The sequence below is a fragment of the Solanum tuberosum genome, unplaced genomic scaffold (genome assembly GCF_000226075.1).
Source record: "Solanum tuberosum cultivar DM 1-3 516 R44 unplaced genomic scaffold, SolTub_3.0 scf00594, whole genome shotgun sequence".
NCBI classification, from domain to species: Eukaryota; Viridiplantae; Streptophyta; class Magnoliopsida; order Solanales; family Solanaceae; genus Solanum; species Solanum tuberosum.
The window spans coordinates 145742-157811 of record NW_006239510.1 but is presented as its reverse complement, the minus strand read 5'-3'; the positions used below and the strand labels follow the sequence as shown (position 1 = coordinate 157811).

The 12070-nt window shown below is 34.6% G+C and overlaps 1 protein-coding gene across 1 annotated transcript; it reads left to right on the top strand.

Moving 5' to 3' along the window:
- The first annotated feature begins 699 nt into the window (after positions 1–699).
- On the top strand, positions 700–9509 carry LOC102599691 (protein FAM133). Its single transcript, XM_006365880.2, has 5 exons — positions 700–1027; positions 1914–2015; positions 2822–2963; positions 3096–3142; positions 9126–9509. The coding sequence occupies exons 1-5, from the start codon at positions 941–943 to the stop codon at positions 9345–9347; spliced, it is 600 nt and encodes a 199-aa protein (XP_006365942.1). The 5' UTR covers positions 700–940; the 3' UTR covers positions 9348–9509.
- The last annotated feature ends 2561 nt before the right edge of the window (positions 9510–12070 follow it).

Genomic DNA, 12070 nt, shown 5'->3' with positions numbered 1-12070 from the left:
GTTTGAATGGATTGTTGTCACTTTTTTCACATTTTAAATGAATTGTTTCTTTTATTTTTGTGTATGGTTAATAACCGAATAACCGAACCAAACCAAACCGAAACCGATAATCACCAAACCGATAAATGTATATTATATTTGGTTTGGTTTGGTTTTGATAATTTTAAAACCGATTAAGTTGGTTTGGTTTTGGTTTTGACCAATAACCGATCCAAACCAACCCGTGAACACCCCTAGTACTTGGTATAGTAATTGTTTGACTATTGGGCATGTCACCATACTTAAATTATTTTAATTTATATTTAATTTAACCATTGCTTGACTTAATTATATATAATCGATCAAATTAATAATATCGAATCATTAATGCACAATTCTGTTTTTATAATGTGCTTTTAATATGGTTCTATAGTATTGAATATCTGTTGCGTCAAGATCGGATGAGAGACTTGTCACACAAGATCATACTTCCGACAAAAATATCAAAAATTAGATACAATTTTTCAATTTCAATCACGTACATCTATAGTTATTTTCGAAAAAGATAAACTTGCAAATTTATTTTAACTCTAGATATCAATTAAATGACGACACCAAAAACGAATATTTGTGCACTTTGTTGTGGTGTGTACAATTCCGATATGGGCCACAAAAAGCCCAAAAAAAACACGATAGCTGAAAACAGTCGAAATAAAATCTATCTTTCGGGTCCGCAATTCCCAAATTGTTGTATTTTTCCTTGTGGAAAAGAAGATCTATACCAATCTGTTATCATCGTGTGTTTTGATAACCCTTTCATCTCAAAGTCCACCCCTAAACCTATAAAGTTTCCTCAAGATCTTCCTTTATATGTCACAAGTACTCTCTCTTTGCTCTTGAAATTGTTTTTTTCTAAACTGGGTTTTTTCCGCTTTTGATTTTGAACCCAAAAGTAAAAAGAATGGGAAAAAATCAAGCTTACAAAGCTATGCAGCGAGCAAGGTTGGGTTCTGGCTCAGGTGGACCTGATGAAGTTGATGATGGAATGGTTCGTCCCTTTTCACACTATTCTTTAATTATTAATACTATTTGAGTTAAAGTTCATTCTTTTTTTGTTTTGAACTTTTATTTGGTTGTAAAAAGGAAATTGTTTGTCCATTTGGGAAGGTATGTATGCTGTTTTTGCACATGGGTATTGCTTTATATGAGATTTTCTAGAGTTTATTTTATCATTTTTGGTTCCAAAGTGTACTTGGTGGTTAATTGTGTAAAAACTTATCTGCTTCAAGTTGGTTGGTGTGGCAGAAAATGTTCTCTGTAGGACATGTTTTTGGTGGAAAGTATGTTAGTTTGGAAAATCATTTTCTATTTCCAGTGTTTGGTTGGTTTAGAAGTTGGTGACATACTTTGGAAGATGTTTTTGGATATGAAGGTTGAGTGGTTGACAACAATGTTTTAGTGTTGATTGGAGTAACTGATATGGAGAAATAGTTGTAATACTTTTATAGGAAAATTACTTCTGCCAATAAGTGTGGCGCAAACATTTTCTCCATTTTGGTTAAAAAAATTATTATCTTTGGAGAGAGCATCTTCCCCAGTTCAAGATAACCAAACATTGATAATGTGAGGGGACACAACCATTTAAACGAGCTCTATGTGGAAAATGCAAGTGGAAGTCTATGATTAAGCTTCAGGATGGTTAAAGATAAGGAAAAAATTATTTCATTGACTGTATAAGACAATTAAAGTCTAATTAATTCTGAGTAGTGTTAACTTTAATTCTCTTAGTTTGTGTTTGGTACTTACATTTTTCTTCAACTTTTTTCTTAGAGTTTATATAATTGAGCTAACTTTTTTCTATTTAGTACATTGGAGTCATCGAGAATTGTCTTTTTCTTTGTTTCTTGTGCTTCGTCTGATGAGGACTGTCGCAGGTGGATGGTTCTTTTCATACACCAGAGTGGCATGCGGCTCGTTTGGCAAGCCTCAAAACTTCTCATACAGTTACCTGGGAAGAGTTCAAACAGAAACAGAAGGTAATATACTCAACCACCTTGATAGTCATATGAGGGTGTACATAATCTTGGTTTGCATTTCCCAGGTTTTGCTTACTTGGACTGCATGATTTCATTCTTGATCAGTTTGTTTCTTCCTGAAGCTAAAGAAAATGTTGGTCGATGTAGTTGTTACATCGAATTACAGTTATATAAGAACATGGTTGAATTTGTTTCATAAACACCATTGCGATTGGCTTAAATGATTGTAGAGATATGTGAAGATAGAATGACAACACTTAAGAAGTGAACCTTGGAGAATTATAGGAAAAGAGGAACTAAGTATGCTTGGTTATGGTATATAATACTTGATATTTATTTAGCAAACACCACTAGGCCTGCATAAGGAGGAACAATTCTAAGATGTGATGTATTTAGATGGCCTTCTTTTGTCACTAGGTGGTTAAGTACAACTAGCAAGTCATCGCATAAATTTTTTTTGCAAGTGTTTGAAAATCGAACTCCAGGGTTTGCACCCACTACATTGACCATTGGACGACACCCTTGGATGCTATTTTTTAGCTGTTACTAGCAACCTGGTCGTTGGAGAAGTTCTGCACTTTGCGAATGACTTATTTTTCCCCCAAAAAATGCATATTTGAAGCTCCCTTTCCTATATTGGGGTTGAGTGATACCAATTTTGGACTATCAAGTATAAATTGGCTCTTGTGTGGATCCACTTAGATCATACAATTGCCTGTTACTATCGTTTCCTGATATTGAAGTTCTTTTTCTTCCCGCTCCGTGTCTTATTTTGGAGATGCATAATACTAATGATACTCTTTTAGGAAGAAGAAGTGAGAAAAGGAGAGCTAGAAGCAGACAAAGATAAAATGATGCGGGAATACAGGGCTCAGCTAGATGCTGAAAGGGCCAGCAAGCTCTCTCAGGGAAGGAATCATTCCAGCAGTAAACACAGTCGCAAAAAGGGTAAAATGTTATGAAATTTCTTAATGGGAGTCAATTTTTGTAGTTCTTTTAGTTGTTTTATATCTTAGTGTGTGTCAAATTTCTAGTTGACTTAGATCAGTTCGTTCTTGATGGTGAAATGCATTCTTGCAGATAAGAAGGACAAAGATACAAAGAAACAGAGAAGCAAAAAGAGAAAGGTGAAGATTTTTTTCAATCTAGACTCTTTCTTTTCTTTGCTTGTGAGAATGAAAAAAGTTAACTACAATCTTCGTTGGATTATGCATGGTTGTCTTGTTAATGAAAGAAGCGTCAATGCTCAAGGAGTTTTGAATTCTATTGGTTTTGCTATCCTAAACTTTCAAGTTTCTAGCTAACCTGAATTGTCTTGCTTGACATCGTGTAGTTTGCATTCATAAATAATGATGAAACCAAATGCTATTTTTGGGATCAGAACTTAATCTGTAATTATTCTAATAGATTTTTTTTTTTTATGTAACTTCAACATTACCAGTTTCAAAAAAATAATAATTTATGTAACTGAAAACAGTGAAACCCCTAGTTAAAGAAGTGCAAATACCCGCTTGTATCTTCAGTAAGAATCAGTTAATCCCATTTTTGGTCGATCAAGGGTTCCGCTAGTGTTAGATTTGAAGTCTTCAATTAAGGGTTTGGGGGTGGGGGCATTGATGCTTGGGGTCTTTTACTTCCATGTTATGGCCAGGGCCTCTTGCTAGTCTCATGTTTTCTAGTAGTACCTTTTCGTTTCACTAAGCCCTTAACTTAAATATACTGTAGCCAATGAAGACCAAAGAGTAAGAAATTTTAGTTTCAGGTGAGATAAATAATTGTCTTCTTTTTCTTTTTGATGAAGTAAAGGGTTTCATTAAGGAGCATCAGGGTGAAGATTTGTCTTCTTAATTGTCGAAAAGTAAAGATTTGTCTTCTTTCCTCATTGCTTTCTTTTGTTGCAGAATGAATCCTTGAGCAGACTTACTTATGAGATTTAAAGGATTCTTGAGTCTGCCTATTATTATGTTAACTTGAGCAGTGTTCATGTTATAAGAACATCCAATATTTACTAGTTCTCTGTAATTGGTATAAATGCTTACAATTCCACCTATATATGTCATGATGAAATTTCAAAGTGATAGATTGAAGGTTGAATTGGTCCCATTTGATAAGAGAGTAATTTTTTACCCAAGGGTGTGTCCTATTGGTCAATGAAGTGGGTTGAGAATCATGAGGTCTTAGGTTTAGATCCCAGCAGAGACAAAACCACTATGTGATTCTTCTCATTTCTCCTAGCCTTGGAGGAATGAGTTGGCCGGTACCTGTCGTGGGTAGGAGGTGACATGTATCTCGTGGAATTAGTCAAGGGTGCACAAGTTGGACGGATTTCAGAGTTATAAAAACAGAGTAATTCTCGTGGTTAAGCCCTCTTCTTCCAACCAAAATGTTGGGAGTTTGTGTCAACATCGGGGAAGTGGGGAAACAAATCTTTTGGCTACTTGGCCCTAAGGGAGGGTGTTTGGGGTTTACAAAATCACCCGAAGAAGTGAATTGGCCCTGATTTCTTGATTGTTACTTCTCTTGTCTTAAAGGTACGGACTATGTTGTAGTAACATAACATGTCAGAAGAAAGGATGTGATAATAAGTAAGACAAGGTAATTATTAGATGATTTTGGAATGAGAGATATAAAAAACATTTAACAACCTGAAAAGAATAAAATAATTAAAATAAGGTAACTTATATTTGAGTATATGAGATAAAAATTGACACATTCTAATCTTCAAATTTACAATTGAGAGCTTCATATGTACTTCAATAAGCATCTGAACGGGTAATTGGTTGACCTAAAATTTTGAACTTAATTAAATCTGTTAGCCATCAGTTATCAAGATGTCCTAATTTTAATTGATATGTCTGTCAAATGTTGAATATGCTATAGCAGGTGACCTTAATGAATTTCAATGAAAAATAGCTTAGCAATTATCAAATAGTCTATAAACTTTTTCTCGTGTTGAATCATGAATGTAAATGAAAAATTGTACTTGGAAGGAATGAAGTTCTCCCTTGTACAAGGAAAGCAAAAAGGAGGGAATTCTCAAATAGTGGAACCTATATTCAGCACCTTCCAACCCCAAATTTGAGTTGACCAAAATTCTAAACCTTCCCATACCACCACAACAGCCTTCGAAAAGCGAAACAGAAGATAAGCTTAAACACCATTTTGAGGGACAACAATCTTCTACTTTCTTTCTTTTGAATCTCTTTTTAATTATTTTTAGATTTCAATCTTTCTAGTTCTTGCTAATTTCTTTGATCACTATGCCATTGATTTAGGTTTGTATTTTACAAATAGTATACTATTTAATATTCAAGTATACTGTTGATTTAGGTTTATATTTAACATAGTAAACTATAAGTATACCAGTAAACCATTGATTTAGGTTTATAATTGACAAATAGTATAAAATTGGGGAACTTGGAATTTGTAACAAACTTTCAGGGAAGAACTATCGCAAGTAAAGGATTTGTGGGTAAAACATTCCTAGTGAACTAAATACGAGAAACATATGAACTTGACCACCCCTTCTTGCTCCAGTGATAACAACGAGGAGGGGCGCTTCTGAGCAAAAGTAAAGATCCGCTCCGCGAGAGTGTGTGTAAAGAACCTGGGGTGATTAGGTATTGGATGTGATTTGTTTCTAGTTTTCTTATAAAAAAGTAATTTGTTTTTAAAAAGCTGTATATAGTGTTATGAATGTGGTACCAGATGTAATTTCCCTAAGGTGGTAATTTTATAAAAATGTTCTGTAAAATGGATTTTTGTGTATATTTTCCGAAATTAAAAAAGGAAAAGGAATAGAATATCAGGATGTAGTTCTAAGTTTTATTTATCTTTTATTTTTTTATATTTGATAAATATGATACTATGTCTAAGTTGTACAAAATATATTGGATATATTACGGATGACCAAGTATTCCAACTGGTATTCCTTCCATTTTTTAGTTCTGCATGTTTTCTTCTAACATTACAATTCTGTAGTACCATATCTCCCTGTTCCTTGCCAATCTAGGCTACTGATGCCGTCTTTGTGCGACTGTTGTCTAAAGATAGTTGGAAAGTTCATTGTAGAAGGTTATCACCATACAATTTTTCATTCCAGAAACCAACTGTGGTGTCCTTTTACGCCTTAAGTGTGACATCCCTCTAGAAGTTCTCCCATCCTTATGTTGTTCATTTCATAGGGATACGTAGAGGCGGAGCAAAGATTTGAAGTTTATGGGTTCGGGATTCTTATCCCTTTATGTTACTAGGTTCTAAATTATTAGTTTTTACATATTCAATGGATTTTGTTAATACAAATACAAAGTTTGGACCAAAGTTACTATTTTTGGCTGGACACGTAATGTTCACACTAGCTCTGCCCTTGGGGATACACCATTCAACATGTTCATATGACCAATTTTCCACCCCCCTATGTTTCATATTCGTTGACAATAATCTCTCTCTAAAATGCTTGATCCTACATGCTGTACCGTCCTATCCATTTGTGTAGGTAAGACACTATTGAATACCCTCGAGTCTTTTATCTCTTGAACCCGTCACCTTCATAGGAGGAGCGACTGATTTCAATTGCCAAATTAAACCCTCTTACCCTTTTGAGTTCCATAAAAAGTTTCTTTCCAATCGCTTCAGCTTTTCTGCTATGTTGATCGGCACATTAAATACATAATAGGTCAAAATTTTGGACAAAGTGTTCTTAGGAAGTGTCTCCCTCCCCTTTTGATGTGTTTTTATTTTACTATTCTGTAACCTCTTTTCCACTTTCTCCATCACAGCATTCCATGCCGCTCTCTTCTTGTGTCTTGCACCCAATGATAATTTGTTTATTGTCCTTCCTTTCCTTGGCTGTGCATCTCCTCAGATAACCTTCAATTACTACTTCATTCATCATCATGATAAGAGAGTTCCCATCACTAATATGTACAACTTAGAGAACAAAGGATCTCATTGTTATAAACGTTTGAACTTTTGAAGAAATCTGAGGGATTTCGTTGACCAAAGCTGAGAACTTGACCATGGATATGCAAAATTGAATGCGCGGTCTTCATTTGTTCCCGAAGCCAATTTTTTCATTATGCAGCCAAGAAGCTCATTTTGACACCGTCTAAATTCAGCTTGCAAGGCTCTGCTTCCTATTTTTCGTTCTTGAGTTCACTACTTCATTTGCAATAAAAAAATCCATCCAGCCTTTTTTCCTTCTAAGTATATGTGTCATTGACATGGTGCTGTCGAAGACCTTAAGTCAAAAGAAAAACATTTGTAGCTCTGAAATCCTTGATATTGTATGCCCTGTCTAATAATCTATGTTGCTCGGACTCTTCAAAAGTGCCAACGGGTGCGTGTCGGATTCGCCAAAAGTAGTGTATTTTTGGAGAATCCGAGACGGGTGCAGCATCAAAAGTGAAGAGTCCGCGCAACTAAGCTAATAATTGCAATTAAAGAAGAATTAATACTCTTTCCAAATTTTCTTGTAGAATTCAATGCCTTCTTGCACTCATGATGTCTTCTTTTAATTAGTCTCCAACATTGACAAAAGAACTTGTGAAACCGTTAGGGCCTGGTACTTTTCCCTTTGTCCTCTGCATAGCTACTAATTGCCTTGGATACTTCCTCCTCCAAGAGCTTTATCCGGGGCACTCTCTTATTTACCCCCATTTGCTGCTTAACTTCACTTCCAATTTTGGTCTCCTCTCCAATTCCTTATGCCTTGTATATGGAAGCCCTTAATAGCCCTTTTACTTCCTCTTTTTCCTCGTACTTTGTTTTAGCTTTTGTTAATCAGTGGAAAGTTAATGTGGCAGACATAGTCACCTTTTTTAGCCGCAACACCATTAATTTTGATCTCTTGGCCAATTGTCGTATTTGCTAACTCCCCCTTTCACCTTTTAATTTTCTCCTGCTTGTTTAAATCCATCTCACCGATTTCGTGCCAACTCTGCAGCTCGTTCATTATATCCCTCAGCTTTATTTCTACCCTCCGAACCACTTTATTAGTCCATCTTCAGTCATTTCTAACACTTTCAACTTCCTGCTAAAGAGAAGTGTGGGTGTCCATGGACTTGATAAACTTCTCCACCAGTTACCACTAGTTCTACTTAGTTGCATGCCTCCAACCACATATTTTCAGATCTGAAAAGGTTTTCAACCTCTTCCATCCTACTACCATTTAGCAAGATGGGCATATGGTTTAATGTGAGCCTGGGAAGAGGAATCTGGGCGCCCTCTGGAAATGTTTCCTCCCACTGTGTCTAGATGAGAAATTTGTCTAATCTCTGCAATGTCCTTCCCGATGTCACATTCAAATTCCCCAAGATCTTTCTGGACCCAAGAATCTTTGAGAAGTTCCTTTCTTCTCCCTCCTGTCAAGCATTTTCTTATTTCCCTGTTTTGGCACTGACTCTTCCTTTTCATCCACACTCTTACTCATCTTCGTTTCGCCCTCTGCACAACACCCCCTTCTGGCAATTATTCATTACTTGCTCTGCATGTAACTGATATAGCTGCCCGGCATTTCTTTCATATGAAATTCATTTTGCTTTAAGGTACCTTTACGATCAGTAAGAACGCATTGAAAAGACCTAGTAGATAAGTAGAAATTGAGGACCTTTGATCAGAACTAATTTTTGGATTTTTGAGTGTTTATTTTTCCTTCCTTGAAAGTTCTGCATGAGACAGATATCTATATTCCCAGTATGCATCTAACTGAATGAAATGGCAGATGTATTTTCCATTTTTCATATCCTCACAAGTTGACCTTCAAGAATCACAAAGGAAAAATTAAATATTATACATAGGGTACTTGGGTCGGAGAGATTCTTAGCCTTAAACTCTTGTAGGGGGTATAGTACAAAAAATTAAACCTAATGTTTTATTCCAAAGTAAAGGCAAACATCTACTGTGCTTTTAGTTTGTAGAGACTAGAGACTATTGTTTGTTAGAGACTAGAAAGAATGCAACAACTTTTTGCTTAATTACTTGTACATATTGTGTTAAGAATTTATAAGTTGTTTCTCTGGACTGTCAGTTCATATTTGAAGATCTTCAGAATGGACTTGTGTGATTGAGTACTACATTTGAATGACACATATATTACCTAAACTGATTCAGCGTTCAAGGAGATATTCCGATTCCAGCTCTTCAAGTTCGTCATCTGAGTCTTCAAGTTCTGACGATGAAGATAGAGAATCCAGAAAATCAAGATCCAAGTCTAAGAGAAGGAAGAAAGAAAAGAAGCACCAGTCGAGGTCGAGGTTGAAGCAGTCTACAAGCGATGATGAAGCTGATGGTCCTTTGCCACTTTCTAGATTCTTTGGCAGCATAAAAAGCTAATGCCTCATTTGATATGTAATTCTACTTTTTCTTCTTCTGATGATGATGATATGAATGTGAGGGATCCTTTTTATTTATTATTATAATGTAATCAAGGATCATTGGTTCGTCGATGAGGGTTTTGTATCCTGGTTTTAAATGAAATTCTACATTTAATGAAAACAATTGTAAAACTAATTTCCAACCATTTTTGAAAAGGTTTCTTTTCTAGAGATATAAATACCGGAAAGTCTAAAAATTGAACCGAATTGAACAAATTAAGTTCTTCGATTTCAGTTTTTCGGTTCGGTGTTTTCTTCTGGAAACTTCTGTAAAATATATTTAAAATAAAATTTTAAATTATATTACTTGTATATTCTACCAAAACATTTTAATATTGAACCAAATTTTGGAACCCTAGCCCCTAATTCCTAAATTAAGCAAAACTCATGGCCTCCTCTGTCTTCACACCCTCTAGCGACCATGTTATAAATATTTCATGTTATACATTGACAATTTCTGGGTTGATAATGTTTCATATTATACGTTGAACAATCCAGCACATTATTTTTCAGAAGATAGCACATGAACCCACTACGCTGGCCTGCTGGATGGGTTCATATATATTTATTTGATTATTTTAATTTTTATGTTTCGTTAAATATTTTGATATTTATTTCTCATTTGCACAGAAAAACTGTTTTAAAAACACTGAACTAAATTAAGCGAAGTTGAAAAACTCGAATTGAATCGATCTAGTTTGGTTCAGAATTCACACTTTTTCAAAACCAAACACTGAAGAATCGAACCGAAATTTGATAAAATCGAACCAAAGAATCGAACGTCCACCCAATGTGACTATAATCCATGCTGATATAGAGGTGTCGTAGTTTTTTTTTAATACTTTTTTCTGTCAAAGGAAAACATTATATATTAGTCGCGCATGAGGAGAAATAGATGTATGTGCCATCATATGATCTAATGAGTAGCTATTACAAACAATTGATTTTTGAGAATAGATGGCTCCAAGAATGTCTGCCCAAGTTGCTTTGCCACAAACATTGGTGTAACCAATAAAATAGTTGGGGTCCCAAAAGTTTTGTAAACTTTGGGCCCTTCATATTGAGCATGTTAACCACTTTATTCTAATCCTTGAAGATGTGGGATGGTGGTGCTTCTCCCAGTTGTTGCATAAAAAAATTGTACTCAACAATAATATTAGTATAAAATATATTACCATGTGACAACATATTTATAACTTTTGTAAAATCCAAGTTAATAACAAGAGGGGTGAGATCAGGGGCGGATCTATGTATAGTCGTGGGGTGCCACGTCACCCAGTGATCTTGAAATTTTATTTATATATGTATATATGTATAGTCTGTATGATAAATATTAACTTGCCACTCAGAGAACAAATGAACCGCGTGGTACCGGCGGTGGAAGGTCGAATTTTACTCACCAAACACGCGGAATCTATTCCGCATAGATACGCTGCATTTTTTCTTTTGCAAAAAAAAAAGAAGAAGTACCCCACCACGATTCAAACTTGCAATGTTGTTGGGACTAAGATTACTATTACCAATTACCATTAGGCTATGGACATCTATGATGTTACATGCTTTACTATATAATATCTTAACATGACAAAACTTCTAAATTTGTGACTTTTTTTTTCCTATTTTTTATTTTAGACATAAAATATTACTCTTTAAATTTAAATTTATGTAATATACTTTCTTTTTTAGATTATTTCAAAAGAATAGTATTACTTTTCTATTATTAGAAACTAGTTTAATTTGTAATTCTCCTTTTGCCTTTAATGAAATAATTTATGGTCATATAATGACTACAAATTGTTTTAGATATTCTCCTTCAAAATTTTCTTTTCTTTTTGTCAATTTTTTTGAAATTCAATGCCAAATTTCTCTTACCCTTTGTTCTATTAGCTGAATAATTTGAATGCATATAAAAAAAGAAATAGTTTAGAATATGATAATTTAAATCTTATCGAGAATTTAAAATTACAAAATAAAATGCTTGTTTGCATTAAAAGATGACATGAAAATTATACTAAAATCTCATATGATTGCATTGGTCTTTTATGATTTTTATTGTTGTGAGTCAAAACATCAACATAAGACTTCATTTCTGTTACTGAAATTATGCATGTACAATAAATCCAACCACTTTATTTAAGTCTGTTACATAGAGTGTGAACTATTAATAAATATAAATAACTATATCATTATTGGGTGTATTTAGAATGTGAAACTTCACCGAGTGTAATCATAGAGGATATTGTTGGAGGTTTTTTTGTTTGCGCCAAGTTGTCATTATTTATTTATTTAATAACCGAACAACAATCCAAGTTGCTATTTATAAGGTCAAAATATGTTAAATATTTGATCGATTTAATGATACGTCTATTTAAAGGCGATATGGAACCCACACCCTTTAAATTCTGGATCCGCCTCTGGGTGAGATTATGCTTTATGGCCAAAAGAAGGCCGTGTCTAAGTGCTTGAAGTTCAGCCACCATAGAGTTCACATGTGGGGCCTTGGCCATAAAGCCCAGGACCTATTTTCCTTTATGGTTTCTGATGATCCCTCAAACTCCACAAATTCTCAGGATTGATTTGACTAAACCATCGGTGTTTAGCATGAATGTTTCTACTGGAGGTGGTAGGGGGAGGGAGTCCCATTTGATCAAGATCGTAATGGGTTGCCTCTTGGGAGTTGTG

Coding starts and splice junctions, on each gene's coding strand:
- LOC102599691 (XM_006365880.2), top strand. CDS start 941: ATGGGAAAAAATCAAGCTTACAAAGCTATGCAGCGAGCAAGGTTGGGT. Junction 2,016..2,821: donor AGTTCAAACAGAAACAGAAG/GTAATATACTCA, acceptor ATACTCTTTTAG/GAAGAAGAAGTGAGAAAAGG. Junction 3,143..9,125: donor AGAGAAGCAAAAAGAGAAAG/GTGAAGATTTTT, acceptor AAACTGATTCAG/CGTTCAAGGAGATATTCCGA.